The sequence below is a fragment of the Bombus pyrosoma genome, linkage group LG15 (assembly GCF_014825855.1).
Source record: "Bombus pyrosoma isolate SC7728 linkage group LG15, ASM1482585v1, whole genome shotgun sequence".
Lineage (NCBI taxonomy): Eukaryota > Metazoa > Arthropoda > Insecta > Hymenoptera > Apidae > Bombus > Bombus pyrosoma.
The window spans coordinates 5,077,527-5,101,760 of record NC_057784.1 but is presented as its reverse complement, the minus strand read 5'-3'; the positions used below and the strand labels follow the sequence as shown (position 1 = coordinate 5,101,760).

Below are 24,234 nucleotides of genomic sequence, written 5' to 3'. Positions count from 1 at the left end.
CAATCACGCCACAGATCACGCGTGTCACCTTATGAGTGTTTGAAATAACGAAACGAATCGACGTTTCTCGAACCCTCTGCTTGATGCTGGCCGCCACATTGCATGTGTTGAGCTACTTGAGACGGCTCGCTCGCGACACTGCGACGCCACGAGCGACGGCCAGGAACAACGGCCTCTGGAAATCCACGTGGCGTAACAATATGAAATATAATTTACTGAAAAAAAAGATTCGAAATTTTTTGCCGATGAAGAAATGAATTACGTTTCTTTCTTTTATACTGTATTACATTTTTAATCTGCATACATATATGAGTATGACGATTCTATCGGTTCATCCTTGAAATTTCTAGGATCTAGTATCTACATATAATACGTTCAACAAGTCAGTATAAATAAACGAGGTATTAAGATATTAATATAAATATAGTCACTATTTAACAAATGCAAATTAGTTGCTGACCTTCAAAATTAGCAAGTATTAATGGCCAAAAATTTGTTTTGCTATTCTGTAATTGTATATTTTATCCGTAATTGCATTACTTAATGGGATTAGCAATTACCATATCCCACAAAAATAGTGAATAAATTAATATTCCAAGAATATTCCTATTTCAAAATATTACGTACTTGATACTCGTTGGATGTGACATACGAAGCGAATATATATCAAAATTCAAGCCATGGTACCGCAGCGGTATCAATGAATCTTATTATATAAAATTGCATTTTATTCCTGTACAAATGGTATTATTTCCATTGCGATAGGAAATTAACAATAATTGCAGTATGTTCGTACAAGGAACAATACTACATGTATGTCACCACTTCTGTTCCATAAATAAATACTGTGCCATATGAAAACATTTCAATTCCAAAATGTAATATTCTTTGAGGCGTTACAGGTTCAACAATAAAAATATACATTTTTCAAGTTCAACATATTTTACTAATTATAAAAACTGTATAGAAAATACCATTTCCCACAACATATTTAAGACATCTCATCTCAGAATGATCGCATATTTCCAGAAAGCTTTTTATAAACATAAAATCTCTATCAAACATTCATTCACAATTATTACAGCGATGCTTCTTTGTAAAAATTACACATTTACAAAGACAGCGAATAAACATGGTACAAAAATACGTTCGATCCTTCCTTTCTTGTTCAATATAAATTCTCAGTAAAATGGACAAGTGAGCACGTATATCTTTCTTCGATATTGCTCATATGATATGTTACAGTTGTTACATCTCATAAATCAATACCCAACAAACAATACAATAGATTATTTAATAACAAATAAAAAATACGTCTTACGATAACAACTAAATGCAACATATCCCACATAATCCAATCACTGCAAAACAAATACGAAATAACAATTATGATTAAATATTTCCTTTAAAAAGATTACACTATAAATTACTCTTAAGAAATGGTTTTAAGTATTTTTCAAAAGACATGTTCACAGTTTCACGGTTTAGAGGGCTCTTCGTGGCTTCTTGAAACAATCGGTCGTAAACGTTACCATCGTAAGCACCCAAAGCCGAACAAAGAATATGGTCATCGAAATCGAAACCGTCAACGATTCCTACAGCATTTCGTCGGATTGTCGTCAGCAAATATTCCAAGCGTGAATGAAGTACCTGAACATGCTCTTTCTGCATAGAAGAAAACTAAAAAAAGAAAAAAATGAATCACTCTTGCATTCAAATTATCCTACAAGATATAGTAATAAATTTTTCTTCTTTCGTCGTCCTCTGTAATTAGTTTAGAAAAAAATCAATGCTCACTCGAAGAAAATTACCAACGTTCCTCAAAGCCCAATATACGATATACAGCTCGCAGAGTTGAAACATTACTTGACGAAATTCTTCAGACTTCGAGTTTAACTGTTTGATAGCATCTGCAAATGTTTTTACAATGAAGACTCGAGCGTGAGCTTCCGCGCACTGAGTTAGTTCCATGCTCGTTTGATTCCAGGCTTCCTCCATCGGAACTCCATCACGTATTCTGCGATCCAAATGTTCTGCTGCTAAACGAACAGATCTACGAAATGATAAGAATATCGTAAACATTCCGATGAATATCTATGTAATTATTCAACAATATTTAATGTATTCGGAAACAGTATACCCTGCGGCTACCGCGTTATAGGCATCAATCAGACATTCCAAATCGTTACTCCAACGACGATGTTTTACTCCTTTTGCTGCTTCGTTAAGATACTCTACAGATTCTGGCAATGGTTCACCATCCGTAGCTTGTTTCCATGATTTTACGAGGTACCTAGCTGTTTGCAAAAGTAGAACTGTATTTTCCCCTTCGTAAGTACAGACTGCAGTGGCCAATCCGTAGAGTGTTGGCAGATTGCTGGCAGTCATGTATCCATGTCCACCACAAGATAACCGAAGCTGCTCTATTCCATCTGCTGTATCTGCAGATACAACTGCTTTTAGGCAACATGACAAAGAATGCAACTGCAAAAGAAATCAATAGAGCTAGAAATATGAAGAAAAGTGTATTACTATAAAGGGTATAAAGGTACCAACCTCCGGTAGTTTTTCATAATCAGCCTGGTACAATTGACTTTGTACCGTATTATACATATCCCAAACCCAACTGGCAGTAACTTTTATTGCGAAACATGTGGCAATATGAGGGAAGATTTTGTATTGTTGCGTTACGTAATCGAGGATCTGTACCTCTGGTTGTCTAAAAAGAAAGAAAGACAAAGAATAATTTGGTATCAGCACGAGAGACTTAATATTAATTAAAAGTGACATTTCCAATGGAGGCATTTTTTAATAAAGAGATAGAGAACAGTCGATGTTACTGGAGATGTTTTTAACAGAGCATACTCTGGATTTATTTGACCCTGACGTCTTACTACGCTGTATCGAACCGCAATCGTAACGGCTTTGGATAAATAATGTAAGAGGTCGTGCAGCAGTACTACTCGAACGAACACCATCGTACCATACGTTAACTTATCATTTGTAGATTTTACGTATGTTCCATCTTCTAGTACCTACAACAAGAAATGTAACCTTGTAATTTGTTCTAATAACAGTTACGATTTCTGAACATTTCTGTTTAAACAGACTACGAACATAATTTTCCTTTCAAGTTCACAACCATCACATGATATTGCACTTCTTACAGAACTTTTATGAAAAGTTACCTTGGAATTCTTCATCAACATATTCTCCCGTGGTATCCTAAAGTCATGAAATCCGAGAAACCCATTGTTAACGCCGTTCATCCCCAATTTTGTACCAATTTCTCCAATTATAATGCCTAAGAATTACATACAGATTAAATTTACTCTTTACTATATCCATTGTTCAGCAAATTGTAAACAGGGAAATTGTTCGATTTCATAATTGTTGTTTGATAATGTGAACAGTTTGTTCNTTAAACAATTACAATATACTTACATCCGCCTGGCCACCATTTGTAGGATGTCAAATTTGGACTATTCAAAACAAACTCTTTCGTTTCTGGATCGTACGTTGCAGTAGTTTCCAAACCCCTGAGAAACGTTCCATGGCCTAGTTCAGTCTAAGGCAGAAGTGCAAGATTAAATTTACTTGAGAAACTTTTAGAATCTGTGCCGATCTTGTTTAAAAAGAATGTTCTGCCTTGCGTATTACCTGAGCATACGTTCCTATAACATCGCCGTCCCAAGCTCTGCTTATCCAATATGCTTGCTGTTCAGAATTTGCTTGTCCCATAAGAGCGGGTAGAAACATAGCATAATGCAAGACCAATGGATTTCCACCTTCGAACAGTGCAGACCCAAGTCTTGCTCCAAAGATATGTCTGCAAAGGTACTACATTGAGGATGTTTTCTTTTTTTGCTATTGTATAATCAAGGAAGTTCTATTATCCTTTAACACTGAAAGAAAATATCTAAATGACATAGAAAGAAGCTAATCTTTAATCTTTAATATAATTATCCTCTTATTCCATAACATTGAGAAATATGACATTGCATATTTTGTTTTATCTAAAAATGTAGGAATATTTCTTTCGTCGCATAAGAAGTATTGGTTATGTAACAGTTTCCTTGAGGTGAACTTTAAAATGCTTACAATAGAAGATCAATATCTTCTTTTCCTGAGCATTGCAATTCTCTAACTTTTTGAAGAACATTGCATGCAATTCGTAAAGTATCTTCATATATTTCTTTATGGCTCTTATAATTCATTGCTACATTTTCTTTTAATGCCAGATCATCCAAAAAATATTGTTCTGAAAATAAAAATTGTCATATATGAGTACATATGAAATAATGAAAAAGAAAATAGAAAAATGGAAACACTAGTAGAATAAAATACAACAATTAAACACGTGAAAAAAGATATAGATGTATTACAGTTATACGCCGAAAGTCGCGGTAAAATACGATTTGCATGACTTTTAACCGTTCGTAGATCATAGCAACGATTACCAATTTCAATGAAATTTTCAGCATATATATTTATGTATAAATGACATAAATCTACAAGATTTATTTTTTAAATTTTTATTATAGACTCAGATAAAAGAGTTGTAAAAGCGACGTTTACAGTTTCGTTCGCAATTTCAACCATAATTTCTTCAAAATTTTTTTACACATCATCTAATAAACAAATCCTTGTAACTAAGAAAAACTCAAGCCACGATCGGTCCTATTTTTAAAAAGTCATTGCGTTTTAAAGGATGTGCCAATAGTATTCGATACTGTAATTCTTTGATAAAATAAATTTTTTTCTTACATTTTCTTAGAAGCACATATCTTAAGAATGATTTCTCTAAATTTTATGAAAAAATCCATAAAATTATTTCTTTTACGTTCGGTGTTGCGTACATGCAACATTGTACTTTTCTAAATTACTAATTAACTAAACGACAGAAGTATTTATATATTCTGTGAAACTGATCTGAAGCTTTAGGACATGCTATCGTATTTAAAAAAAAACCTACCAAATAAAGTGTAATTATATTACTGATACACTTAATAAAAGCTAATTTTTCTTAAAGCCGAAAAAGACATTTGGATCCGATTATTTAATATCTTTTTCCATTTTCACAATTTCAAGCTGTAATTTCGAAATTCGTACTGAAAATATTGTAAATGTATTATTACAATACTATTAAATTATGAGAAGCATTATGAGATATTATGAGAAGCATTAAAGCACATGATATAAAGATCGTTTGTATGAAGAATTTTCATTACGAATTAGGTGCCGTTGATTCTGATGATTAGTAGTGACTGAATTGTGTGAATTAGCAATGATTAATAGATCTGAATCCTGATTAATAGTAAAAAAATGCAAATAATACATCTGTTTAACATGAATCAACCTGACAGATCAGTTATTTTAAAAAACAGAATAGATCACTTATTATCCCTAGAACATCATCTAGAGATTTTTCTATTTAGAATTCTCATCTATTCATTCTATCAGCGAAGCTGTTCAGTTTTCTCGCAAATACCAATGCAGATTTTATATACTATCTGATATTACATAAATTTGATAAAGATATCAATAAATTTATTAGTGATAATATAAGAAAATATTATCACTGATTATAATTACAATTTACGTTTTATAACGAAGTAATAACATACAAATTTAAGAAATTCCCAGAAATTTAATATTTTCGCAATTTCTACATAATATATATGTATTTAATTACTTGCGATCTTCGAACATATATAAAAACTTTTTTGTATAATTTATAAATACAATAAAAATCTTTGAGCGGAAATGATATATTTAGTACATATGTACAAATTGTAAAAATATTTATGGAATGCGCTACCTTGTCGCGAGGTATAGGTGGTTATAGATTATAGGAATCGATTTATATCTCTAATCTGAAACGAACTTTGAAATGACTTAATTATCAACCTCGTTAACTAATAACATTCTTTCCATTTATTTTCAGTATTGATCATCTCGATAATACTTTAAATTTCGAATGAGAAACGTTTCTTTCATTATTAGAATTGATATCAATTACTATTTGGTGGAAAACTTATAGTAAATGTATAGGTCAACAACGTTTCTAATGCGTACTTAAACGCGATAATTACAATTAAAATTCTATATTTTTACAAATAAAATAGTAATATATAATTATATTTCGATCTTGTTAAAAGCAAATATTAATTTTGCTAAAATAGCAAATATTAATTATGCTAGTTCTTAATAATTGCGAAAAAGAAAGAAATCACTTTGTCATGCTTGATAATTTGTGTTAAACTAAAAAGATAAATAATTTAAACTGCATATACCTTGATCACGGCGTCGTTTCGTCTTCTCTGGACTGCCGTCGAAAAGATACGTAATTTCCACAGGATCAAACGTACATCTACTTCGTTCATATTGTAGATCCTTGTTCATGTTCATTTTCTGCTGCTTCATGTTATAGAGATTACTTTATACCGTCTACAAATATGAAAGTGAATGCCAGGTCGATCAACGCATTTATCTATTTTAATATTATCTGCTACTCAAATGCACGGTTTTATATATAAATATACACGGTTATACGTCACAATCATGAACTCGACGCCACGTCATTAATGGTAGATATTTCCATTAAAATTTCTACTATAATTGTATATTATATGTGTATGTGACAGCTTGCAACCTTCACCATCTTTCTCTATAATACGGGCTACGACATGCATATGTTCATATGATGCAACAAAATCGCAAGTCGTAAAATAAATAATTAGTTACAGTACCGTCTGGCATTTTAAGATTAACTGTCCCTATGTAATAGCTTGTGTTACTTTAAGATTTATTTGCTCGTAATAATTACTTGTAATAACTTCTAACTAACAATCTTTTATTTACAACTAGAAAAGCTTCATATCATTATTTTGAGAAATTATATATAAAATATTTTACAAATAGTACCTTCATTTTGTATTACACATTTTTTTGTACGGTCCTGGCCAAAGTTCTAAGTCCTTATGTACCCTCATGTCTACCAATGTCTGCGTTTTATAAATGAAGCATGATTAATATTCGAACTTATTACTACACTTGCGCTGTACTTGCAATCTTATCGATACGAAAACGGTAGTCACATTCGACATAACAACATAAAAAGGATATAACCCATTCTATATCACATCTTTGCTTATTGACCAGCTCTCTGTTTGGCGGGAAATTATAATTTCGGATATGTTTCGATTATATACCAGGTCATATGTCAGGACCCCTTTGCACAATTGGACTAATATTATTACTGAAACTCTTTCAAGTAAGAAATTACAAGTTATCAGACTGAAAAAGAGGAGGCAAAAATACAACAACAATTCTTCATATTCAATATATTCCAACATGTTTTAGAAGTAAGTTAGATTGGAAACATATTTCATAGAATATTTATGTCATAATGCCTTAACTTAATTTGTCACATTTTATTGTTATTATATAATAATCTGAGCGATATGTTTTACATATTATATAAATGTAGACATTCCTCTATAAAATAGTGTTTGAATTTTTGCGTTTTATGTATTCATTTCTAAATTATAATCATTTGAAGTTAGAATTCCAATTCACCTTTCGGGGCCCCATCAATTTCAGCTTTGATACACATTACAAATTACAAATCAGTTTATTATCTTAGTTGCCATAAAATAAAAGAAATGTACGCATATACATAAAAAATATTTTTCACTATGAAAAAAATGATAAATGATACTTTTTTAATTTGGGCTTTTTTCATAATCACCGATACAAATATTACTGAATTTGTAAAATTATTCGAAATAATATTGTCCTTCTCTATTACTTCCGCTTAATGTCGATACGTAGGAAACGTTGATTCCGCCATCTTGCAATTCTTTGCTGAAGGGAACTTGTACACTTCGTTATGAGGTACGGACCGTCCAGAAATTTATAACTACATTTTAACAATATTCACTCAAATTTAATTCGTATTATTTATAACACCAATAGGAAGATCTGTATTAACTAGTACTTAGTTGAAATTATTATATTTTGCACATTTTATATTGAATAATTTGTTGACGACTGACCACATGGTTTCATGATTGAGATTTATGTATTTTAGGTGTATAATTTCATGCCTAGAAAATTACAATTAAGTTGTGGTAAATGTTGTGTATATAAATCATATCAGAATGACGTTTTAAAGCGATAAAAACTGTGTTTGATATTAATAATTGGTTATCACAACATAACCTCACTTTTTGATGTTTCAGTTCGTTAAAACTGCAGAAGAGGCTTGCAGCCTCTGTTATGCGATGTGGTAAAAAGAAGGTCTGGTTAGACCCCAATGAAATCAATGAAATTGCGAACACAAATTCTCGTACGTTCTTCTGTGAAAATTAAATTCTGACTTCTATCGATGTATATAAGTTTTTATTTACTTATTTTTCTTCTCAAGGACAAAGCATTAGAAAGCTGATTAAGGATGGTCTTATTATTAAGAAACCTGTTGCTGTTCATTCGAGAGCTCGAGTTCGCAAAAATACAGAAGCTAGACGTAAAGGGCGTCATTGTGGTTTTGGTAAAAGGAAAGGTACAGCAAATGCTCGTACACCTCAAAAGGTAAATATAAATTTTCATAATTATCCTATAGAAAATAATTTCTTCGTTACATACATAAGTTATAATAGTGTACTAAAAATAAATTATATTATCTCTTTGCAGGATCTTTGGATCCAAAGAATGAGAGTTCTTCGTAGACTCCTGAAGAAATATCGTGAAACAAAAAAGATTGATAGACATCTCTATCATTCCTTGTACATGAAGGCTAAGGGTAACGTGTTCAAGAATAAGAGAGTTTTAATGGAATTCATCCATAAAAAGAAGGCTGAGAAAGCGAGAGCAGAGATGCTTTCGGATCAAGCAGAGGCGCGTCGTACTAAAGTTAGGGAAGCGCGTAAACGCAGAGCAGAACGCATTGCTACAAAGAAACAAGAATTATTGCAGTCATACCAGCGTGAAGATGAAGCCGCAGCAGCGCAAAAAAAGTGATCTAACAATTTTACAGATTGTTGTATAAATAAAATCTAAAAAACATTTACTTCTTTTAGTCTGATTGCTGATTACCATTTTTATTCCTTGTAAGGATGTGAGTTACATGTATAATTTGCATATATAATACATGCATAAAGATAAATTCATATAACATAACATTCTACTCAATAGTAGTGGAACGATTTTTTAAGTAATTATTAATATTATCATTATTATTTATTTTAATTATTCCAATTGTTCATCATAATAACCTGAAGTGGGATATTAGTCGTGTTTTGAATATTTAATTTTTGTTTGATATGTTCTTTAATTTTATATTGTAATGAAATTTTCTATGTTAAGAATCACATTTCCTTCAAATAAATTTTTATTTACTGCTAATATATTTATAAAAGAAACTATCAATTATATATATAGTTCAAATTTATATATCGAAATCTGAATATTTATTTAATATTTCTATAAATTTAATTTCCGTAAAAATTATAACATAAACTAAGGATTTGTTTTTAAAGCTAATATATAATTGTGTCTGCAGATGGAAGCAGTGTTATTTCCTACAGCCATAGGATATAACGAAGGTATCGAATATATAACCAAAATTTGACTAAGATAACACTATTCTTTCAACGACGCACGCCTTTAAGAAATATATATTGCAATATAAAAGGTATTTATGTCAAATATGAAATATTCAAATGAAGAAATATTTTATTCTGATGTCCATTAAAAATAAAGCACTCGCAATAGGTTAGAAACGTGAAATTAAGGCGTATGAAATAATAAAATCTTGAAATAAAAAAAATAATAAAATATCGTTTGCCAAAGTAAATAACTTTTTTACAAAATTGTATGTATGCTGCATCCGTATGAAGCAATTTATATATTCTAAAAAATAGGCTTATTCAATAATAAATATTATTTCGTAATACATTTTAAGTAATGTAAATTGTGTAACAAGTCGTCTATATCTATATTTAAAAAGTAATATAAGAGATATATTTAATATTTTGTATTACATGAACGATAATTATTTTAATAAATGAATAAATATTTCCAAGGAAAGATGATATTTTAATTAATAGTTTATGGTTTTCTAAAATTGAATTATTGTTTACAGCTGTATACTCCTCATGTCTTACTGAGAACTGATACAGTGATGATGGAGCAAGAGGAACATGTCTGTAAATATTTATACGTTTCAACTTAGTACAAGAATTTCTAATTCATTTCTTTTCATATTGTACGATTATTTTCCTATGTAATTGAGAAGATTATTAATTCAAATTCATGAAATTGATGAAATTTGATTGTAGAGGATACTGAATTTGAGAGATCAGCAGTTACAGCAATCAAAATGACCAACAAAAAAGGAACTGTTCCAGAAAAATCAAGAGAGGAAATAAAAGCAGAACGCGAAGCAAAGAAGGCTGCTAAAGCTAATGCTAAGGCAAAGGCTAAATCCACTAAAACGTCAAACAAAGACCCTTCAGATAATAATAAACCTATCCCTTCCAATAGTATTAAGATTAAAAAAGGCAATGGTATACCAGAAACTGTAACTAACAAAAATATTGAATGTCCTAATGAAGTACTAGTACCGGTACCGGAACCAGTACCAATACCACTACCAGTAATCAGTAAGACTCCAAATATATGTGAAAAAAATGAGAAAATAGTACCAGAAACCGGTAGTGAAGGGAAGAGCAAAGCGGTATTACGAGCAGAAAGAAGAGCAAAGCAAGAAGCACAAAGAGCAGCTAAACAACAAATTTTATCAGAAAAAAATAAAGTTAGAAGTAAAGAAGAAGATAATAATAATAATAGTAATAAACCTGTAACGCACACTACCAGTGTGACAGATATAGTGAAAAAAGTATCAACACAAAAAAAAATCATTCAAAAAATTAACACTCATGAAATAAATCTGTTCAAACATTTATATCACGAAAGAGAACAGGCCATTGTTGATGTATCCTTTGTCAATTCGAATATACATCCGGCAATAATTAGATTAGGTACGCAATATGCAAGCAAAGTAATTGTAGGCAGCAACGCAAGATGCGTTGCTCTTTTAGCTGCTGTTAAGCAACTTATTCAGGACTTTGAAAGACCACCACAGGCTGACTTTATCCGAGGTTTCGAAGCAAATTTGCAAGAATCTGTAGCCTACTTGCATCATTGTAGGCCATTGGCTGTTTCAATGCAGAATGCATTAAGGCACTTAAAATGGCAAATGACACAGTTTCCCTCTTCATTGTCTGATGAGGATGTGAGTAATTTTATATACATTTTCGTTTGATATATGTTTAATGATATTTTTGAAATGAAATAAAAATATCGTATGTTTTAGGCCAAAAATAAATTAAGTAATGCAATAGATACTTACATACGGGAGCAAATAGAGCTTGCCGATAAGGCAATATCGATAACTATACAAACTAAAATATCCAATGGAGATGTTATCTTAACTTATGGCTAGTGAGTTCTTATTTTAAAGACATCTTAGAAAGCCTCTGTATATTTTCAACATTTGCAATAAAATTTATATTGTTTACAGTTCATCTTTGATACATAAAATATTGTTAGACGCGCACACCGCGGGTAAAGAGTTTCGTGTTATTGTCGTGGATGGAAGACCATGGCTAGAAGGGAAAGAACAACTTAGGCGTTTAGCAAAACATGAAATTGAATGCTCTTACATTTTAATTAATGCTTTAAGTTACGTGATGCCTGAAGTAAGCAGAACTGAGAGATGATTTTTATATTACTTAAATACTTTTTAAGATTATTGACAATAATAAGACTACTGAATAGGTGAGCAAAGTGTTTCTTGGTGCTCATGCAATATTAGCGAATGGTGCGGTAATGTCGAGGGTTGGTACCGCTCAGGTTGCCTTAATGGCCAGAGCGTTTAATATTCCAGTGTTAGTCGCTTGCGAAACTCATAAGTCTTGCGAACGCGTACAGACAGATTCTATTGTCTATAATGAATTAGGTAAGCGGAGGACTTTATGCTTGTTTTTATATCACCAATTTATTTATTCATAATTATTATATATTAATATAATGTATCTATATATTTTTATTTTTTTCTCTATTGGTGATTCATTCATAGGAAATGCAGATGAGCTAGTACAAGATTATGGAAATGGTGTGCAAAAATCATTATTAACGAACTGGAGAACAAGAAAGTCGTTGAATCTTTTAAATATTATGTACGATGTTACACCAGCTAATTTAGTGACAGCTGTTGTTACAGAATTAGCCATTCTACCATGCACTAGTGTTCCTGTGATTTTACGTATTAAGCCATCAGAGATATAAATTTTACTATGCCATGATTATTTCACATAGCGTTCAAATATCAATATAAAACGTGTAATTACCGCGTTCTCTATACCCGTGTATATAAATTTGTTTTTAGCCGAATTTTCAAAATTGTAACACTTCAAGAACAGGGAAATATACACTGCGACCTGCTTTTTTACTCATGCCTTTAAAGGAATTATTTTACATACTATTATTGTATATTATGTTGTATACCTTAAAATAAATTTCTGAAACATTAATTGCATAATTATATTTTGTTAGTATATTTCTGTGCTGTTAGAATAGAGCATTGTAAGAGATAACTGAAAGATACAATATAACATACTACTAACAAATAATTACTTTTTTCAAATAATTAAAATACATCACATCCTTTCTTTTCTGTTACTTTATAAACTAGAGTACAAATCAGAAGGATATAATATTTTAAAGTTCATTTATAATTCAATTTTAATTTTATGGATTTGTGCGTAATTTTATGGTATTGTTTTATGGGTGAGATTCAGATTCATCTAACCTCACGATGGTTTTTAGAATATCATTAGTAATATAGAAGAAAACATTTTATCATAAATTGTAATTATTACTTTTTATAATCGTATAAATCAATTACATCTAAAATAACTCTGAATTATTTATATATGCGTTTAATTGAGCTGAATTTTATAGTTTAAGTGAATAAAAATAATATTTTTGTTTTGTAGGTTAACCTTCAAATATTTTAATTGTTTTCCTTCTTCCGATGTCTAGCTAATTATTGTACATAAATGTAAGTCAAAATGCTTAGCCAAAGATTTGCAACAAAATACGTCATAAAACAATTCGGAAAATTAATTTCCTCTTTTTCAACTCAAATGAAAATTGATAACATATTAACTACACATTTAAAACTCGATGATAATACTATTGAAAAACTTTATGAAGACGGAAAGGAGAGTAAAATTATGAAAATATCGAAAATCAGACTTATTCGGAATTGTATAACATTGCACGTAACTATGATTTATTCATAATATTATTGAATGTTACACAATCTGTATATTATTAATAATTCGTTAATTTCATCTTGTTTTACTAGAATTTGAATGTAAGATTAGAGAAGAACGAATATTTGCTACAATGCTTAATGCTCAACCCTAAAATCTTGAAGAATAGAATTCTTGTGCTTAAAGAAATGGGCATAGACTCTGTAGATTTATCTCATATTAAACGGTATGTCATTTTTTAAAGCTCAAATATAATATTTTGCAACTATAAATTTTAACTTATAATATACAATTATTTCTTTATTTTAGGTTTCCAATATTAATGCGAAAATCTGTATGCCAGTTCAAAAAGATACATGGCATTTCATCTAGTCAAAGTATTATGAAAACTGTATTTTCTAATATAGGCATGAAAGTTAATATGTCTGATCAAGAAATGTTAAAAAAAGAGATTCATGTGCGAATTGGTAATTATTATCAATTGTGTGTGATGTACCATAAAACATATAATATGAAATTGCATGATGAATTGTTTTATAAAAACAAGAAAATGAAATATTTAAGCCTTGCGGAAATGTGCAGAATGCTAGATGTGTTGAAAAATAAATGTCAGTTTGATGAAGAATTTGTAAGTATAATTATTTGGAGAAAAAAATATATTAATTTATAAATAGCCTAATCTAATACAATATTTTTTACAGTTAAAACAACACCATTACCTTCTAAATGTGGATATTGACAGCGTTGAACAATTTTTAGATGAATTTAAATACATAAAAATAAATAATAAAGATATAATTGAAATAATAAGAATTTATCCCCGACTCCTGTTTCGTGATACAAGTAAAGTAAAAGAATTATTACAAACTTTCCAGAACTTAGAAATACCAGATGAATCTCTATATTCTATAATGAAAGGTTTGCGATTGACCAAAGACACGATCTTAAAACGGTATATGTCTATTGAAAATAACTTAGAGTTAGCTATATGGTTGAAGCATCCACGAATCTTGTTTATGATTTATTTCTACAAAGTGGTCATAGATCGTTTAACATATATGAAACGTTTAAATTCTGTGAACAATGCAAATATTCACACATATCTAGCAGATAAGAAATTCTTTTCGAGGTAACCATTCTGATCAAATAGGATATAAATGTTATTAATAATTGTAGTATGATGTATATTTAAACTCTTTAACAGTAATTCATAATTTTAGATTTGTGGAAGGAGATATTTCTTTTACAGCAACAGGAAGACATTTAACATATATTTTGAGGAAAGAACTAGGACATGATAAGACTCATGTTATGTCTTCTATTCGAAAACATGTTCATTGGAGATGTGTTCCACTGCTGCGCATCGATGAAACGATACGATATTTGAAGAAACATTTCTCAATAGATGATATATGTAAAAATATTCACATTATACTTTATCCAATGTGAGAAAATGTTTACATTATTTAAAAATATTGAAATATATTACATATAAATATTAAAATACATATTATATTAATATAGGTTGGCAATTAATAATACATTAAATTTGCTGTACAAAGAATATTCCTCACAAGGTGAAGATAATTATACTCCTGCACAATATTTGGCATTATGCTTGTACAAGTTAGAACAAAAACATCATTTCAACGGGGACGGAGTGTGGCAAACCGAAATGTCAGTTTTCAAACCAAATTTTTTGGAAGATATATATGAGCTTGATAATCTTGTTGACTGTATAAATGATGATTGCAACGAAGTGATCAATTTAAGTGGAGCAGCATGGCTTGAACATTTACTACAATAATACTAAGTGCATGTGAAAGATATGTAAAGGGCTTCATAGAGCGTAATAATTAAATATTTCTAGAAATATGAGTAATGTAAAATCTGTTAATAGCCAAAATTAGAAACTAACTCTTTGGTTCAACAATTTTATATGCAATAGTATCATAAGGATTTTACAAGATTACTGACGTTGTCTAAACAATGTAGTATATATTTTTTTATCCAAAATACATTTTAATTGAATCATAATCCATATTTTAAACCAAACTGATTTAAAGATTTGTCTAAAAATATATTATTTTTGCCCATTAACTTTTGCAGTTTAGTTATACATATTTTCAATTGTTATGTTTTATGATTTATGTATGTGTGGGTTACAATAAATTTATTATTAACGATTGGTAACCAAGTGATTGCATATTTTAAATAAGAAAGAAAATTCAAAATTTTTGCTTAAAAATATAACTTTATTCAATTAGGTATTGCCTGTTTTTGTCGATGACCTTTTGCCATCTTTTAGGCAGTGTCATAATTCCATATTCATAAAACTTCTGATTTTTGCCAGCAAAAAACTGAATTAAATGTGATTTTACATCATCAGCGTCATTAAAAATTTTACTATTTGAGGAGTTCTGCATGGAATGAAATAAATAGTAATCTGAAGGCGCAAGGACAGGGCTATATGGTGGATGTGACAACACACCCCAACTTAGTTCCAATAATTTTTCGCGAGTGACCAAAAATGTGTGGGACTTTGCATTATCATGCTGGAAAACAACACCCTTACGATTTGCCAATTCTGGCCGCTTTTCCTGAACTGCATCGCTCAGTTTGGCGAGTTGTTAAACGTACACGTTTGAATTAATCGTTTGGTTTCTTGGTAAAAGTTCAAAGTACAGAATTCCTTTATAATCCCACCAAACTGACAGCATAATCTTTTTTTGCTGAATCTCAGCTTTTGGTGCCGTCTGGGCTGGTTCATCTTGCATCACCCTCGATCTTTTCCGATTAACGTTGCTATAAACTATCCACTTTTCATCGCCAGTAATCAGTCGTTTCAGAAATGGATTAATTTCGTTGCGTTTCTGAAGCGAATCGCAGATGTTAATGCATTGCGTCACATCAATTTCCTGAAGCTGATGAGGAACCCATAAATCGAGCTTCTTGACATAGCCAAGCTGTTTTAATTTTTTTGAATGCATGTATGCGATACATTGAGCTTCTCTGCAATCTCACGCGTTGTGCTATGACGATCTGAATCGATAATGACCTTGATATGGGTCTCATCAACTTCAACTGGACGGCCAGATCGTTGAGCATTTTTCAGTGAAAAGTCATCAGAACGAAATTTGGCAAACCAATTTTGACACTGCCTTTCTTTCAAGGCTCCATTCTCATATACGGCATATAATTTCTCGTGTGCTTGCGATGCGTTCTTGCCTTTTCAGAAATTCCATTTTTTAATTGGGATAAAAACAAAACTAAATAACTAACGATACAATTTTTTACTAAATTAAATTAAAATTTCATTTTAAAAGAAGTTCAAACAACAAGAAAACAATATAGGTTAGGTGCTTTGAACACGTTGACAAAACAACAAAATGTACTAAGACTACCTATTGACAAAATCTGCAATCACTTGGTTGCCAACCTAATAGTATGGATTATATATCGAAACAAGATTCCTCTTGTGATATATTTTGAATATTTATTAAAAATTACTTTCGCATACAAATTTAATATTAACATACAAAATTACAATAATTTGTGTCGAATTTTTTTAGATATTTCAAAAGGAGTTAATTATTTAAGGCACGTTATCGTCAAATAATTAATTACATGTTTTCATTTTTAAGTGTATTTAAATGCGAGTAATTACAAACATCATAAAAAGATGGGCAGAGTACAAAATACACACGAAATATCTCTGTAAAAGACTTTACAAGTACAGGTGATGTTTTATACTCTCTCTATATATATGTACATAATTTCGTATACACTACAGAGTATTTGAATAAAATACAACACAACGCGTTCATTTTCATTCGGTTCTTCTTAATAACTACGAACAAGGGACAAATAATACAAAAGTACTCACACCTCATACGAACTTACACCTTTAAGGCACTAGAATGCTCTCATTCAATTAATTGCTTCCCTTAAAATACTTTATTTCTTACACATATACGTTTATTATAAAAAAACATATTTCTTCCAGGGCTGCTTTCTTACTAAGAAGAATCAACGATTATCATATTCTTAGTGTTAAACTTTCTTTTATAAATGTAATTCCAATGAATTTCATGAATCTTTTAAAGCTATATAATACAAAATAGAATTACATTGAGAACAGAATAAACTTCATAAATAAAAGAAACTTTCAAGATTTCTCAAAAGACTCTATTGAAGACTTTCATTCTCAAACTTCTTTCTGTCTTTAGAATAACAAATTATAATAACTCTAATTAACTCAAAACCTTGCATTATTATCCTTAACTTAATCCAAATGCTAATAAATCTTCCTAAGCACAACTCATCAAGACTTTATGTTCAGCCCTGAAATTCCTTTGGCAAGAAAAATCTACTCCAAACTGGAACCGCCAGTTGTTCTAGAGTAAATCTAGACTGGAGGTTTCGAGTCAGTTCAGAAAAGGAGGCAACTGCACATAGCTCTGCTGGCTGGTTGGCTCGCTCTTCACCATCACCTGTTCCTTCATTCCTTGGCGTCCTTGTGGTGAGTGCATTCCGTATTCTTGTTTCTGATCCTGTTGTTGTTGCTGTTGTTGTTGCTGCTGCGTGTAATCAGATTGTTCGTGCTGATACTTATCCGCTGGACTGAGACCACTGACATAATCCAATTGCTTATTCTGCTGATGTTCTTCCTCTGACATGGAGTTAGCTAGGTGAGTGGGTGGCGAATGCGTGGTCACCATAGTCTGATAATCGTTACGAGTTAGAGGAGGTGGTGGACTGTTACTGGCGTTCATGTAGTCCTGGTGTACGCGCATCGTGTTCCCTGATGGTGTAGAAAATAACGAGGCATCATGTTGCGGAAGCATTGTCGCGTACGAGTATGCTGACCCGTTGTTGCTCGGTCCACCGAAAGAGGTGGAATAAGGGGAATTAGATGGGCTAAGTAAATTCAGGTGTGGCGCCAGATCATACGCTGGAGAATACGCCCAAGCATCCGGCGGTGCTGTCGCTGTTGTTGGAGAGGCGAAGGGGTTGAGGGTATTATTCAGCGAGGTAAATGATCCTGGTGGAAAGAGAATTGCTTGTATTAATTTTTTTAAGTATAAAAATAATTCTGATAATTTAAACAAGTTTTAAAATTTAGTGTGATAATTACTGTTAAGATAACATTTGATATTTCTTATAATTTTTATAAACAAGGACATTACTTATATTAATGTACCAAGTGTAAGTATAATTTTATAAAAATCTTTAGAAATAATATAGTAATCTATGTAGATTTTAAACTAGTATTAATTGAAAATATATAGAATTATTTTATAGATCTTTATAATACGATGCAATTGGCTTATTTTTGCAGAAAACTTTGATATTGTTTATAACTATATATGTATGTATGTGAATGGGAAATCGATGAATTAACTGCGGTTGGTCTTTTTGTTTTTTCTTTCTTTATTTTAAATTTTGCTAAATGACTTCACTCGATCAATAATAAATAAAATCTTCAAAAGAGCAAATAATTTCCTCCGTGTAATGTATTAATAATTTCTTTTATTTATTGTAAAATATTGTCTATTATAGTTACTTGTTTTGATAAAAAAATAGTAAAGTACTACAAGTACTATTTTATTAGTACAATAATTTAAAGTATAATAGTTTAATAATATAATAATTTCTAATAAAACTGACGAATAGCAATAAACAATATAGGTAGAAGACAGTTATCACTTTTGTTGTGATTACCTGATAAACCGGGACTTGCTGAACCAGCAGCCATGTATCCGGCGGTTTTACGTGGAGGTTCTCTCTTCCGCCATTTTGCACGCCGATTCTGGAACCAAACTTGAACCCTTGACTCCGACAAAGCGAGTTTTAGAGCTAGCTCTTCTCGTGCGAAGACATCAGGATACGGTGCACGTTCAAATGCTCTTTCCAATTCTTCCAATTGATAAGCAGTAAATGTCGTTCTGCAATAATTAATTTGCACAATAAAATTAAAATAATCATCGAATAGTAGTAATAGTTGAAGCTTCAGACTATGTAATTTTCTTTTTCAGCGGAGCGTGACTAATGTTGAAGATATTATAATATTTTTAACTTTAAACTAGGATTTTATAAAGATCCTGTTGTTAATATTTAAAAAGATATGATCAAAATTAAAGTTAGAAGAAAACATCAGGAAGTAATAAATAGTTAATCTAATTTTAAGTAATTTTAAGGAAATATATACCTGGTTTTCTTCTTCTTGATTCCATTGTTGTCGGTCTTCTTCTTGGAATCTTTCTTAGCTGGCTGAGCCTCACTACTGACTATAAATATAAATTAATGTAACGTAACATTTCAACAATTATTCCTTCTATAAATATCATTTCACTTAAAGAAAAAAATCACAATTAATAATTCTATTTAATTCTATAATGATTCTTTCCTTAAATCAATTTACTCATCAATCCAAAATTTCACATCACTTTTTAAGCTAACTTTTTCAACGATTCCTTCACTTTATATACATATCAATATAAATTTTACAAGTACTTTTACAAATTAATAGAATCACTCTTATTCTCAATTAGTCATCACAAATATCGAATTATTAAACCAAATTTTCCTGTAAAATTTTCAACATTAAATACTTGAAATATTTAGATATTCACTGAAAGCACAATACTAACCTGGAGCAAGGGTGTTCATCGGATCTTCTGGCTTCCTTTTCAAAGGATTTCCAAGCTGCAGACCCTGCTGCAACGTCGTCGAGGTCGGCGTCGCAGCGGTGGACGTCGACGTGGTGACATCCTGCGTCTGAGGAAGTGGTGCGTACATTCCAGCTAATTCCAATTCCTTCAGCTCTTTCTGTTGTTGTTGTTGTTGTTGTTGTTGCAGATGATGGTGAGACGTTTGATGATGTGGCGGTGGACTGTTGGAAGAGTCCAACTTGTGAAGATGACCTCCAGTGGGCATTAAATCGCCACCATGGTGCCCACCATGAAGGCCAAGCATCACTTGAATACTGTGGACTCCGGAACCTCCTCGACCACCGAAGTCAGAGAAGATCGGGTCATCGAAGGGACCTCCGTCCATCTTTTATAAATTTTTTTAGGATTGAAAAATTTCAATTATTTTCTCCTTTCGATTCTTCAAGCAATGAATATCAATGTTAGATTATTTTTCTAGTATTAAGTAATAATTGAAATGCAATTATTGGCACAGTATTTCTTTAATAACTCTTGATGTTTTAAAAACACGTGGTTTCGTTATCAAAATCAGGTAGGAACTTCTCTTCTTTTTAATAGAAATATCATAAATATCAAATTCTTTCAATCTTTAATATAAATTCGTATCTCCTTTTCTTTAATAGTTTCACAAACTGCAACTGTGCTTTCTGTTCTTCAATCACCACGCGCTGAATACAATTTCCTTTCCTCTTAATTATATACACTTTTTCTTCAACAGTTTTTTGACTTCAATTATCTTTCTTCTTCAAGACTAAAATTAGAGCAACTCGACAGGAACCATTCCCTTCTATTAGTAAATAAATATTGAATTCCTCGCTTGGATTTTCGATACGAAGTATATGAGAGTTTCCTCTTCCTCGATGTTTCTTCAACTTTGTTCTTTATCTTCTCTTCTCAGTAGTAACAAATGAAAATTCGTCGATCGATGATCCAGTCAGGGTTTAAAATATCCTAGACAACTGTGTCCCATTCACTTCCTGCTCCCTTTATTATCGCCGATTCCTCGGGTTCTTCGTGAAGACCTCCGGTTGGCCAATTATGCAAAAAGGCGTGCGCGGTGCGCAGGATGGCGGTCGCGGCGTTCGCGCGTCCTCCGTAATGGAATCCGAGCCAATTGCGATCAATTGTTGCCCGGGTTATGATTAATTTTGATTAGTACAAGCTAACGAAGCGAGAGCCAAGCATCGTGTCGGCACACGAACAGATTGAACCAGTCGAACCAAATTGTACTTTCGAGAACCGGAGGAACTATACTCAAATGTTAATTTGAAAACATTTTCAAAATAAAAGCAGCAATAAAAAAAGAAGAAAACAAAAGAAAGAGAGGACGAATGATTTTCCAAATGTTTACGTATATTGTTTCTCTTGCGACTGAACGGATTTTTGCTGAATTTTCTATATATCGACAACCGGGTGAGTTGATCGCGCGAAACAACAAGAGCCGCCTAACTAACCGGACACTGTCGCACTAAGCGACGATCCGTTCTGACTCTGGCTAATCAACCGACACTCACACACGCTTATATTTTCAACGGGTTGCTGGCCAGGCCGCCCCCACACATAGAAACCAACCAATCCTGTAGCACCTACTACGCGTTACGTGCTCCACGAGAGGACGGCCGTTTTATGCGGGCGCGGTATATACTGTTCTCCTGTATTTCTTCCTCTTTCTTTCTCTTTTTCTCCCTTTCCATTCTGCGCCAGAGTCATCCGTCTGTCTCTCTTTTTAATCCCCCTTGCACAGAAGAGTCACTTCCCCTCCCACCTCTCTCTCTCTCTCTCTCTCTCTGTATGTGCTCTTTCATCTCTTTGATTCTTTCTTTTTCTTTTTTCGCTTTCTTGCCTTTTCTCTGGCCTGGTACCACTCCACCACTCCAAATAAAATGGTTCGTCATGGTATTGGCTGAATGTATATAGAGGTATATGTGCATTGTATCTTTGTCGTTTATGTTTCCTCTGTCTGAAGTTAGGGTTCGGGAGTCTCTCTTTGGTCTCGTGGCCACTGCCACACCATTGCGACCGCCCCCCGGCAAAGAAGTTGGAGAACGCCGCCTCGATATTATGATGTGTGTTAGGTGATGTTGCAGAGGAGCTTGGAGGGGCATGTGGGAATCGGAGCGGGTTGGCTTGTGCACGGTCCACCGCGATGGGAAAATTGTGTACATCACGATTCCACTTCGAATATGGACGACCTGCGCTTGACCCACTGCGACCTCGATGTTTCTTGGAACGGAGATCATGGTGGAGAGAATGCAGTATGTGCGCTGTTTAGAGGAAATAAGGTGGTTTTAGGAAAAATTTACTTCTAAAGTAAATTTAATAATAATCTAATTTCTCTACTTTCTGTTTCTTCGTTACAGCATTGTTTTTGTTTAATTAATGATGTAAATTTCTTTGGTATAGTTCTACATTCAAGAAAAGGAGTACCTTGCATTTTTGGACTGTGTGGATGAAGATGAAGTGCAGAATACTGGAAATAAAGGTTCTTAGTTTGGTTGGTTGGTTGTTGGCACCATTGGAGCTTAGATTTAGGAAAAATTATGCTATTTATATTCCACTTCTTTTCAAAAGAAGTTTAAAAATACTGGTAAAAGAACTTATCTAGAGTCCCTTTTAGGGACTTCAAGAAATAGATATTGGAGACAAAAAATTTAACTTCGTATAGAAAAATAAATAAACCTTAAAAAAGAATATTTTTTATAAAAATCTATTAGTAGCTAAATTTTTGTTAATTAAACAGCATAAAAAGGTATGTAAAGTATAATAGATTTGCGTTTAAGACAATATGAGTCATTGTATAGTTTTATGCAGAAAGTTGGAGCAGCTTACGCAACATTCTCTGACGATGACGTTACTTATGCATATATAGTTCACGTTTCAAACATGTACTTCTTACTTATAATTTTTTACTTATAATCACACTTGATTTATGACTTACAGATAAGCAGGTGAAAAATAAAAATAGAGATCGAGGCATCATTCGAACAATTACTACTTCTATACTAATTACAAAGGTTTCAATTGCTCACATTATCAGTGAAGAGCAAAAGTATCCAGAAAAAGAACTAGACAAGCTCATACAATTTAACACGAGTCAATCTTAAAATACTGAAATCAAATTTTCATGAACAAAAATATAATAAACACATTACCTGAATTTCTAAGTCCACGTATTTCCATTTCCTAAAATCGCTGTATCTTCTATGAAATTCATGTTCTTGAACATCACACATCATCAAGTAAGTACCACCTAACCCAACTCCCATAAATTCCACTTAGTTTCCACCCTAGCCTCAGTCACATCGAACATATCAGCTATCCATCTCGTGTCTCTGTTCGCAGAAGTCCTTGAACCGGAACCTTGAACCTCGATCAAACGATTTGAGAGATCACAGAGCGCTCTCGGCGACGATCGACTTGCGTACATCGCGTCACCGATCCTCTGTCTACCGAATGCACGATCCTCCCATCGATTTGCGTCCCATGCACTATCAATGATTCGAATTGTCCCGCAATTTTACATCCACACCGTTTCGATTCGTCCTCGTATCAGTTGTATCCGGTATATACTTGAATTGTGAGGTTAGAAACGGATTAGAATCCATCGATCGATTTTTGAGAAGATGATCGATCGGAAGGACGAGAAAGGTAAGAGTACCTATACTTTCCAAGAGATCCATGTCCGTTGACCGGCAGCGTGGCACTGAGCTCTTAAGCGCAGGCTCAATGAAACCAGCAATCGCCAGGAATTGCCTCGAATTGGCCCAATCAAACTACCCCCATTCCGTGTGTACACGCGTATATTAACTGCTAATTTCATCGGCGGTAATTAGCGCGCGCGAGCGCGCGCCTGTCACGCGCTGATTTAATTGCACTCTCGCGGACACTCTTTACTTCCTCCCCTACCATCCTTACGGTGCATCTTTTCCGTTGCGCCGCGCGAAACCGATCGCGCCATCGTCCCAGCCGCCTGGTCTCCTCGTTTTCGTCAATGAGTTTGTTTACTCCAGATCGATGGATCTCGTGACTACCTTTGTGAGTAGATGTTATTTAGAAACGACAAGATTGGACAGAAGAACGGGAGAAATTTAATAAAATAGGTAAAGACGATTTTAGAGCGATTTCGGAGGTTAGGGATGGTTTTGCACGAAGTGGATGGATATAGAAATCGATGT

At 32.5% G+C, this 24,234-nt stretch overlaps 6 protein-coding genes across 14 annotated transcripts; 4 read left to right on the top strand and 2 right to left on the bottom strand.

The window, feature by feature from the left end:
- Positions 1–923: 923 nt before the first annotated feature.
- LOC122575805 (probable peroxisomal acyl-coenzyme A oxidase 1) lies at positions 924–6,815 on the bottom strand. The gene is given in 10 exon segments (XM_043745233.1): positions 924–1,680; positions 1,798–2,053; positions 2,141–2,484; positions 2,557–2,719; positions 2,866–3,035; positions 3,189–3,392; positions 3,431–3,568; positions 3,661–3,829; positions 4,102–4,261; positions 6,297–6,815. Coding segments are annotated over 10 exon segments (1,995 nt in total). The 5' UTR covers positions 6,427–6,815; the 3' UTR covers positions 924–1,419.
- Positions 6,816–7,765: 950 nt separating this feature from the next.
- LOC122575798 (60S ribosomal protein L19) lies at positions 7,766–9,073 on the top strand. Its single transcript, XM_043745223.1, has 4 exons — positions 7,766–7,899; positions 8,247–8,353; positions 8,432–8,595; positions 8,698–9,073. The coding sequence occupies exons 1-4, from the start codon at positions 7,895–7,897 to the stop codon at positions 9,022–9,024; spliced, it is 603 nt and encodes a 200-aa protein (XP_043601158.1). The 5' UTR covers positions 7,766–7,894; the 3' UTR covers positions 9,025–9,073.
- Positions 9,074–9,565: 492 nt separating this feature from the next.
- Positions 9,566–12,599, top strand: LOC122575786 (translation initiation factor eIF-2B subunit delta). Of its 3 annotated transcripts, none has more exons than XM_043745199.1 (7): positions 9,566–9,697; positions 10,148–10,207; positions 10,344–11,299; positions 11,381–11,508; positions 11,588–11,765; positions 11,845–12,025; positions 12,146–12,599. In XM_043745199.1, the coding sequence occupies exons 3-7, from the start codon at positions 10,385–10,387 to the stop codon at positions 12,352–12,354; spliced, it is 1,611 nt and encodes a 536-aa protein (XP_043601134.1). In that variant the 5' UTR covers positions 9,566–9,697; positions 10,148–10,207; positions 10,344–10,384; the 3' UTR covers positions 12,355–12,599. The 3 variants fall into 3 exon arrangements, with proteins under 3 accessions (XP_043601134.1, XP_043601133.1, XP_043601132.1); XM_043745198.1 differs by having other exon boundaries at positions 10,148–10,211; XM_043745197.1 differs by having other exon boundaries at positions 10,148–10,270.
- Positions 12,600–12,730: 131 nt separating this feature from the next.
- On the top strand, positions 12,731–17,056 carry LOC122575788 (transcription termination factor 5, mitochondrial). 5 transcript variants are annotated; one of them, XM_043745202.1, is made up of 8 exons: positions 12,731–12,936; positions 13,065–13,352; positions 13,439–13,572; positions 13,656–13,974; positions 14,048–14,475; positions 14,567–14,791; positions 14,871–15,023; positions 16,919–17,056. In XM_043745202.1, exons 2-8 carry the CDS (start codon positions 13,140–13,142, stop codon positions 16,935–16,937), a joined length of 1,491 nt encoding a protein of 496 aa, XP_043601137.1. In that variant the 5' UTR covers positions 12,731–12,936; positions 13,065–13,139; the 3' UTR covers positions 16,938–17,056. The 5 variants fall into 5 exon arrangements, with proteins under 5 accessions (XP_043601137.1, XP_043601138.1, XP_043601140.1 ...); XM_043745203.1 differs by lacking the exon at positions 16,919–17,056 and having other exon boundaries at positions 13,065–13,129; positions 13,285–13,352; positions 14,871–15,383; XM_043745205.1 differs by lacking the exon at positions 16,919–17,056 and having other exon boundaries at positions 13,065–13,129; positions 14,871–15,383.
- On the bottom strand, positions 16,977–22,092 carry LOC122575789 (retinal homeobox protein Rx2). Its single transcript, XM_043745207.1, has 4 exons — positions 20,000–22,092; positions 19,558–19,636; positions 19,071–19,294; positions 16,977–18,390 (listed from the first exon to the last, which is right to left on the bottom strand). Exons 1-4 carry the CDS (start codon positions 20,403–20,405, stop codon positions 17,774–17,776), a joined length of 1,326 nt encoding a protein of 441 aa, XP_043601142.1. The 5' UTR covers positions 20,406–22,092; the 3' UTR covers positions 16,977–17,773.
- A 45-nt stretch (positions 22,093–22,137) lies between these two features.
- Positions 22,138–23,198, top strand: LOC122575801. Of its 3 annotated transcripts, XM_043745227.1 has the most exons (3): positions 22,138–22,341; positions 22,463–22,541; positions 23,000–23,198. In XM_043745227.1, exons 1-3 carry the CDS (start codon positions 22,138–22,140, stop codon positions 23,161–23,163), a joined length of 447 nt encoding a protein of 148 aa, XP_043601162.1. In that variant the 3' UTR covers positions 23,164–23,198. The 3 variants fall into 3 exon arrangements, 1 of the variants encoding a protein (XP_043601162.1); XR_006319537.1 differs by having other exon boundaries at positions 22,199–22,553; positions 23,000–23,130; XR_006319536.1 differs by lacking the exon at positions 23,000–23,198 and having other exon boundaries at positions 22,199–22,369; positions 22,463–22,595.
- Positions 23,199–24,234: the final 1,036 nt, after the last annotated feature.

What these genes read in the sequence shown, in the direction of transcription:
- LOC122575798 (XM_043745223.1), top strand. An exon ending in AATTGCGAACACAAATTCTC is followed by an intron (nt 8,354 to 8,431) that starts GTACGTTCTTCT and finishes TTTCTTCTCAAG; the next exon opens with GACAAAGCATTAGAAAGCTG. An exon ending in ATGCTCGTACACCTCAAAAG is followed by an intron (nt 8,596 to 8,697) that starts GTAAATATAAAT and finishes ATCTCTTTGCAG; the next exon opens with GATCTTTGGATCCAAAGAAT.
- LOC122575786 (XM_043745199.1), top strand. Translation starts at nt 10,385, where the DNA reads ATGACCAACAAAAAAGGAACTGTTCCAGAAAAATCAAGAGAGGAAATA. An exon ending in CTTCATTGTCTGATGAGGAT is followed by an intron (nt 11,300 to 11,380) that starts GTGAGTAATTTT and finishes CGTATGTTTTAG; the next exon opens with GCCAAAAATAAATTAAGTAA. An exon ending in TATTGTCTATAATGAATTAG is followed by an intron (nt 12,026 to 12,145) that starts GTAAGCGGAGGA and finishes ATTCATTCATAG; the next exon opens with GAAATGCAGATGAGCTAGTA.
- LOC122575788 (XM_043745201.1), top strand. Translation starts at nt 13,140, where the DNA reads ATGCTTAGCCAAAGATTTGCAACAAAATACGTCATAAAACAATTCGGA. An exon ending in GGAATTGTATAACATTGCAC is followed by an intron (nt 13,353 to 13,438) that starts GTAACTATGATT and finishes TTGTTTTACTAG; the next exon opens with AATTTGAATGTAAGATTAGA. An exon ending in GATTTATCTCATATTAAACG is followed by an intron (nt 13,573 to 13,655) that starts GTATGTCATTTT and finishes TCTTTATTTTAG; the next exon opens with GTTTCCAATATTAATGCGAA.
- LOC122575789 (XM_043745207.1), bottom strand. Translation starts at nt 20,405, where the DNA reads ATGGACGGAGGTCCCTTCGATGACCCGATCTTCTCTGACTTCGGTGGT. An exon ending in GATGAACACCCTTGCTCCAG is followed by an intron (nt 19,637 to 19,999) that starts GTTAGTATTGTG and finishes TTATATTTATAG; the next exon opens with TCAGTAGTGAGGCTCAGCCA. An exon ending in ATCAAGAAGAAGAAAACCAG is followed by an intron (nt 19,295 to 19,557) that starts GTATATATTTCC and finishes TAATTATTGCAG; the next exon opens with AACGACATTTACTGCTTATC.
- LOC122575801 (XM_043745227.1), top strand. Translation starts at nt 22,138, where the DNA reads ATGTTGCAGAGGAGCTTGGAGGGGCATGTGGGAATCGGAGCGGGTTGG. An exon ending in CGCTGTTTAGAGGAAATAAG is followed by an intron (nt 22,342 to 22,462) that starts GTGGTTTTAGGA and finishes TCTTTGGTATAG; the next exon opens with TTCTACATTCAAGAAAAGGA. An exon ending in GCAGAATACTGGAAATAAAG is followed by an intron (nt 22,542 to 22,999) that starts GTTCTTAGTTTG and finishes TATGACTTACAG; the next exon opens with ATAAGCAGGTGAAAAATAAA.